Consider the following 8,061-nt stretch of genomic DNA (forward strand, 5'->3'; position numbering starts at 1 on the left):
ATATAAAAGATATGGCTAAATGTCGGGTATGACAATGAAGGTGGTAGCGTCTTTCAGGAAGTTTTTCTTCCTCTTTATACAAATTTCAGTTAGTATAAGTGGTGTAGAGTCTTTTCGTTGTTAAGTTGCAAGATTTGCAATGTGAGTTGCCAAAGGGCTCCTCTATCAATATGGCGCTTGTTATGTGGTTTTGTCCCATAATCTCCAAATACGGTGCATTATCGTGCTTTTTTCACAAGAAACCGCGCAAAAAATGCTCAAGCTCATTATATGTATCTTTAAGATGATAATTTTATCACGAATGGGGTTTTGATACTAGGGTCCAATGCCCAACACGCATGTTCGAAATGTAGGTATATTAAGTAGAGAATAAATAAAATATAAGTAGTAACAGCAGCAGCAATTTTAATGAAATATAGATAAGAACGAAACGAATTAGTATCTATATCGGCCATTTTGGCGTGGCTATAATTTTTGTTTTTCTTTTTCGCTATCAAACAAATTAGAGCCGATATGCTCACTTATCGTTATTGGTGTTTTCAGGACAGCAATAGGACTAGCATGTTCTGTAAGCGCACTGTCTATTCACCTTTTTTTGACCAGAATTCATCAGTGGTTCAACTTAGAAGGTGTACGTCGTCGCACAGTATATAGCGACGGTTGAGTGATGCATCCGCTGAACTGGTTCCGGCCCAGTCGATGGCAGCCGATCTGTTTTCGGTTATTTGGTCTTATTTTTCCCGCACGCTACGCGTTTGTTCCTTAGTACTCTTCAATGCCGTTGCTTTTTCAGACCAATTATTATAATATAATAATTGTTTGAATTAGTTGACGTACTGCTGTTTGGGCGGTAACGGGACCCCAGCTTCCATCATCGAAGGCGACATTGGGGTGGCTCCGTTAGCTGTAGCAGCGGCCGCCATATCAGCTTGAGGTGCTTTTCGACCCATGGCAATCATGCCGTACATGAGACCACAGCAGAAGATCAGACCCGAGCCGAGCATTGTGGTGATTCCCATGCACATCAGAGCAGGAACGATGCCAGCACTGCAAATGCAATCGCGACAAGGTAATGAATGGTATTAATCAGGAACAGGTCGTATTAAGTTGGAGTTTTTAGTTTATGGAGATATGATGCACCTATTTACTGCTCGGTGGAAAGTACTTTCCATACAGTTGCTAAAGGAGGTTTGATAATATTATAATGAAGACGATGCATTTATAACTAGAATATGGTAGACCCAATTGTTTGCGAGCTTCCATGCTATCAGGACCTCTCATGGTCATATTTTGGTGCTTGTATGAACGACGCGTACTACTGCATTTACTGATAATTGCTTTTGCTTAATTCATGTTTTATTTTTACTGGATGGCAATAAGGTATCCACCATTTCCATGTTAGGACTCACGGTCTTCTAGCATCTCGTTCGTTAAAACAAAGACAGATAAAAGCTTTAATTTTAGTTTTTACTAATGTTATATTTTATTGGGGCTTCGTTTGTGTCGATTCTATATAAACATTTGATTTGTTCCTCTTGTCCAACTGTTCTACGCGTGTATAACTGCGTTGTTTGTACACGGTTTATTTTTCAATAAATAGTTGATTTCATGTGTTAGTATTCATTATGAATTACCTTCGCACTGATGTGGTCCTGCAGTACCTTATCGTAATACTATAATCCAAATAATTACCTATATGTTTATGTTAGCTATTAAAATGCAAATCTAGTAATACATACACACAGTAGATGCCGGCTTTCAGCATAAGGGGCTTTCCATCTATCATCTGGCCTGGTTTCTTAGCGAACTCCAGGGCGGCGCAGAGATACGGCGCCTCCAGCAGGGCAACTAGTAGGCCCGCGGCGCATTGAAGAATAGCTGCTAGAAGACACCAAAATGAGATCGTCAAAGCTGAAAGAAACGCCAGCTGGATACCCATACCGATCGCGACTGAAATTCAAAAGATCGGGCGTACATGTGAGCCCTATATGTAGATTTATGAAGTGGAAAAAGGCGAAATAGTTCTATGCAAGATGCCGAACTCAGTCTTTAGACAGTTCAAGAAATGACAGCTTTAACCCAAGGCAGCAATATATCAATCCAAATGTGTCAACTTTTACATTGGGTACTACTAGAAAGTGTTGTTTGAGATAGTTCGAGTGGATAAATCATTACTTGAATTCCATGTGAATAAATGAATGGATGGATGGATGGATTAATACGCGCAGATTTCATTGATGGACTACAGAAATTCTTATAACACGAATGCGTTTATCGTAGTAAGCTTCCGGCTAATTGTGTACACTTTATTATTATCAATGTTCCCCATATTACCAATTTTTCTATCGTTTTGATGTGAACTTGGCAGATTTCTTTTTAGGATTCGTAGTGAAGCATAGGTTCGAGTGAAATCTTTACGCTAGAAAAAGCAGCGTGAAGTAGTATATCTAAACGTTTGGGTAATAGTAAAAGTAATAGTAGTAGTAGTTGTAGTACAGTGAGAGTACTACGCAATGCATCACTGGACGTCTTTATAATATTTAACTTGAATGTAGACAATACTATTAATTATAAACAACAGGGGCAACCATCCTTAGCCCGGACAATGAAAACAACAAACAGTGTAACGCACTTTTTGACAAGATGTTTAATATGTAACGATAAGTGTATGCCCCGCGACTTTTTTTTCTTTGCCCGAGTCGCCAGACAGTACGATTTCGACGCTTTTGGATTTCATTTTGCCGACGATTCGTGATCATGCACGGTTTGTTAGTTTTTGTAGGCTCCCATCTATCTCTAGATATCATCTTCTGTTCATTCTAACTTGATGCAATTGCTAAACAATTTTGTCTGTCATCAAGTTGATTAACTTTTGACAACGACGTTCTACGTGCACTGCGAGAATTTCGATTTACAAAATGGAGCCTATAGCCATGCGATGTACCAGATTTAAGGCCATATATACACTAGAAGAATCGAAAAGAAACCATTGTCTTATTTGTATAGTTTTCACATCCTATTCAATTTTAAAAACTTATGTAAAAAAATAAATAAATAAAATTAAATTAAATTAACCAAGCAGAATTCTGGGATTGCTAGGATTGGACGCCATTGGAATATTAGCATTCCCTCAAGAGGAGAGTTTGTTCACCTAGAAGCCCCTTGTATGCTGTTTTCCAACACAAAGCTCGCCAACTAATGTTTCTGGTTGAGAAAAGTGTATCTTTCCTGTCGCCCCAACATTGAGCCTATGTATATATATATAAACGCAAGCTAGCAAAATGCCCAAGGAACGTACCATTTTTATCATATGGTTCGCCGGGGGATAGAGTTGGTCGCATTGAGCTATATTGGGCCACTAATCCAAGTGATAAAATTGGTGCCCAGCTGTTTTTTTTTTTTTTTTTTTTGCTGTAACATTACAAAAATACTCAAGAAGTAGTGGTGGCCGGCGGAATTGCCGATATGTGCAAACATTTTTCGCGCTTGTGCATATGAAAAGAATAGCGTTAGTTATAGAATAGTAGATTCATCGTTGTCGGTCGTCGGTTTGCCACGGCGCACGACGTTTCTTTGTGCAGTAAAAACAAATCGATACAAACTTTGCACTGATTTCATTAGCAAGTGTATCTACGAAAACCGTACGTCGAGCAGAGAAGAACAAACAGCTCGTTACACTGATCTCAATAGGCAGTACCCGCAAAACCATATGGGACCCTAGTTTTAAAATAGTGCAGTGTGGCGTAGTTGGGGTTACTCAGTCGATGTGAAGCCTGGACAAACTGTCGATTCCAGAACTTCCACGGATGTTAACAATTCTATAATTGTATCTTATAATAGTCATCGTTTTTCTATCACTGACTAAAACTATGGTTCCCTTTGTCTGTTCTTTTCATAAAGCTAGTTAATGAATAACTCATAGAGTATGTTTCAAGGAAAAGTTATCCCTTCTTTCCCAACGATCACGATGGACGCGCCTTGCTATCGCCATAATTAGTGTTATATAAAAAAAAAATTACTGTGTTATAGATATAACATAATAACTTGATTTTTGTTCATTTTTAATTCAACTAAAACATACTGATATATATTCTCTATGTGTCAAGCTTTAGGTTCGGTATCGTCGTTAGGCGTTCCATCAGACAGACGGCTGACTAGCTCCCAGCATGAAATAAGGTCTGTCTATGCTGGGGTTCGAATCTAGACCAGAATGAGTCCCTAAGATTAACAGGCAGTACCCACTAGCTATCATCGGGCGGAGTGGAGGAGAAGGTTGCGTCTATTCAATATGCCCTTGCCCGTCGTTACAATATATGCAACACATCTATGCAAACGAAACATTTTAATAAGTAGTAGGCATATTTCTATGCAGTCCTTTGTTCCATATATCAAAGTGCCAGTTCCGTAAAATGAATTCATCTTTTAATCTTGTCTATGCTTGCTAAATACTAATTTCCTGGGTTTTAATTCACCCAGAGGTGCAGAAAGAAGCCATCTATTATTTATACGGCATTGGAGAAAACGGCAGCAAAAGTAAATGCGTTGCAACTTATAGCAAACATTGAACGTACGCCAAGCTGGTGCATTTATAGGGCTTCAAAGCAATACATATCATGCAATTGAAAACCAACTTGATTTTGCAATCTCTATCTACGTATCTTTATTAGTGAAAATATATCTAAGTTGTTGTTGCCCTAAAATAGTCTGTGTTGTTTCGAATTGTTTCCTTTTGGGCTGGCAGAGGGGTTTGTGGAGCGTAATGATTGAATATTTTTTCGAAGTTTATTTCTTCCTGCTATCTGTTCGTTGTCGTTATCCCAAAGGTCGAGTAGTTAAATGGGCAACGCGTGCGCGGGATGGACCCTAGTTGTCGTCTACAACTTACTTTAATACTTAGATTTGAACTTGCAGCCATAGCATCCTCACAGTCATGATGTACATTCTTATTTAACACTAGTGTTTTAATTGAGCTTATTTTTTATAGGTCTATAGGGTTATCAATTGCGATGAATGCCTAACATCCTTTAATAGGTATTGCTTATCCTGTATAAAAGACATTACCAATTATATTTTCATCATATATATCAACATAAAGACAGAACATCCAATATTGACCCTACACAAGCCGCAATAATGTACCTTAATTGATACTTTGAGAAGAGATTCATCGAATGGATTGGAGTAAATGATGGGATTTTAAAAACGTACTAGTTAAACCCTTTTATCCATTGATTTTTGGATCTGAGTAACGGGTTTTTTTTTCACGAATAAAATTGGAGTCCTAAGAGTGCAAATGTGCTAGTGAAAAACTAGTAAAAACGAGCTTGTATCGTTAAATCATACAGTATCTGGTCAGCTTTGAATTACTACCGCCGCTTTAATAATAATGCCAATAAATGGCAAGCTGGAAGCAAGATCGGCCATAATAGTTCAGATAAGCGTACAAGTGCGAATGAACGCATTGCCGAACCTCACGCTTTTTATTATCAACAAAATGGTTACGGCTTTACGATTCCCACATGATGTTTAGCGTGGACAATCGTACTTTTTCTTTTTCAAGGCAAGACATTTTATTATAACTTGCTGTAAGTTCGCAGATGGGCGTTCTTAAAATTGCTTAGTTTTTAGAATGGGTAAATATCGATTGCGTACTACTTCAGTATAATTTCAATAATGCATGCAACCACATAAGCACGTACATATATATATATACATTGTTGTAGGATATTAGTTTTGCAATACTAGTATCCATCGATAACGATTGCATTCTATAAGAAATAAATATTGAATCAATATTAAAATGAATCTTAAATATACTTATTGACAACATTTTTTCTGTTGACAACAGCATTAAATACACCAAATGCATTCAGAAACGTGCGGGACATACAGCAGACGATATGTACTGATCCGCTGTCGATAACAACAAATGCACCGTTGGGCAAGTGTCATGTTCACTTTCGTTATTTAAATAAGCCCGCGTACATATTTCGAGCTTCCATACAACACTAGCATATTACAGAAGCTCTATAGGAATGCTGTCAGCCAAGCAAGTAAAAAAAATTGATCATATTCTCCTAAACGCAGTATCTATCATGCCTTATTAAATGTTATTTATCTCGTTCGCTCATCGCCTTCAGCATTCGATACCCTTACAACTAGGTCGATACAGGCACAACCATACTGCACTTACATAATGACGCAATTATACCCACGACCCTGGCGCCGTATTTAAGGTACCAGGGGATGCTATCGTTCGGGTCCATGTCCTTCTCCGTGGGCATAGCTCCTGTAGGAACCTTGTTCATATTCATTAGAAGTGTGGCTGCCATCTTCTAGATTTATTAGAGATATGTATGTGTGCGTGTATAATTCCTTGGCTTTCAGGTCTCCTCGGCCGTGGATTACAGGACTACGTCCTCATATACTCAATACATGCACTGTCGGCACACTAATATACACAATAGTACCAGCTCTTAACGTTGACCGAATAGGTCGGTCAGTGATCACTGTTCAGGACACAACCACAGTTGAACTGAACGCCTATTTCTTGCCAACCTCTGATAAAACGGAGGGTGGTGCTAAAAACAAATCTTCCTGCGTTAAAGCGACGTTTATTGGCAGTACCGTGGCGGAAGCATACGGCACACAATGAGTAGCTAAAGCGGACGAGTAGAACAAGGGTACTGCTAGCAACTGCTCCAGTAGAAAGAAACTCTAACCACACGCACACCCACAGTTGTTTCGCCGATTGATTATTCACCCTACACCTATCAAGGAAGTCCACAGGCTATAGGAGTATTTCTATCTCACTGCGCCTGTGGGTGAACTTATGAAGGGCCCAGACGATACCCTCACTGTAGCAGTGCTACGGACGTGGGTCGTAATGAGAATATTGGAGACTATGGCGGACGGCGATGATCTTGCCTGCTGATCTCGGGGGTTCTCAACCCCCGGGCGAAGCAAAGCCGAGCCAGAACCTCCGAACTGCGGTGGTTTGCTGAAAAAGCATAAGTCCAGCAAAGCGCACGGCTACGCTTATAATGCTGCTGTTCTCGAGCAATGTTCTTGGTCAAGTAACTCTGGCAACAAAAAAGAGGCTGCCTGCGTAGCATGAATGACAGTCAAACATTTTAAGGATTTGAACAAAAAACATGGTTTCACCATTGTCGTACGTGACTACAGATCTACCTAGAACACGGTTACTGTGTTTAAGATATCAGCGTTGTTGGATTAACAAGGTCATTATCTGTCTTTGTTGATTAAGGCTTATATGCCTCAAAAAATCAAATTACAGATGTGTATCTGCCCTTTTGTACATGTTGCAGGACGAGTATAGCTGAGAGAAAATAAAAGCATATCATTTACAGTACTATTTTACTTCAACTGGCTATTTTCTGTCATATCACTTTCTCGACTGACAGAGTCTAATACATTTTCAGCTCTGTCACCATAATGCAGCTTACTATCTCGCTATTTCATGTGCAGAGAAAGTTTAATATACGTACAGCAGAAGGTTACCATAGCAACAGCGGTAAAAATAAGAACAATCTGACTACGACGGTCTTCGCCATGGTAAAGTGGTAACACTAAAGTCGAAGTTACCGTAAGGTGGTCTAGGTTCGAACCAGGCGTAGACATGTTCCGTTTCGTGCTAACAGTCAGCCGTCTGAAACAACGCTTAACGGCAGCGCCGGACGTAATACGCGAAATGTTTACTTTCGTCCGACGATAACTAGCCCGCCTGTCGAAGCAATAAATGGTGCAATACCGTGAGTACGTGCAGCTTGCAGACGATGTTCAACAAGAGATGACAGGCGAGGGTTAAACGCGGAAGGAGGCAGGCCAACCGGACCCGTTTGGGTGAGAGCAGTCCCTGTTGTTATTGTCGTCGTCGTTGTTATTATTGTCCAAGCCCGCACTGTGCTGGGAGAAGAGGAGGTGGAGAAGGCAGTTTGTTGTTCATCGCACGTTATGGCTGCTATGGTAGTAGCCATGTCCATTATCTGATGTTCGCCTGCTTTTGCTGCCTCTCGTTTGCTCGCGTTGGATGTTGCAGAC

General features: G+C 39.9%; 1 protein-coding gene across 2 annotated transcripts in view; it reads right to left on the bottom strand.

The window, feature by feature from the left end:
- LOC111259949 (calcium channel flower-like) overlaps positions 1–6,941 on the bottom strand; it is a 9,308-nt gene extending 2,367 nt beyond the window's left edge. Inside the window, exons 1-3 of one of the 2 annotated variants that reach the window (XR_002679954.2) lie at positions 6,194–6,941; positions 1,740–1,950; positions 590–1,047 (exon numbers count right to left, since the gene is read on the bottom strand). Coding sequence is in view for 1 of the 2 variants with exons in the window: in XM_022832363.2 (XP_022688098.1) it covers positions 825–1,047; positions 1,740–1,950; positions 6,194–6,332 (573 nt within the window). In the remaining variant the exon portion in view is untranslated. Of the gene's footprint in view, positions 1–471; positions 1,048–1,739; positions 1,951–6,193 lie in introns of those variants that run through there. The other variant, XM_022832363.2, reaches the window with a different exon arrangement.
- Between the last annotated feature and the right edge of the window lie 1,120 nt (positions 6,942–8,061).

The sequence above is a fragment of the Varroa jacobsoni genome, unplaced genomic scaffold, assembly GCF_002532875.2.
Source record: "Varroa jacobsoni isolate VJ856 unplaced genomic scaffold, vjacob_1.0 scaffold_38, whole genome shotgun sequence".
Classification (NCBI taxonomy): Eukaryota; Metazoa; Arthropoda; class Arachnida; order Mesostigmata; family Varroidae; genus Varroa; species Varroa jacobsoni.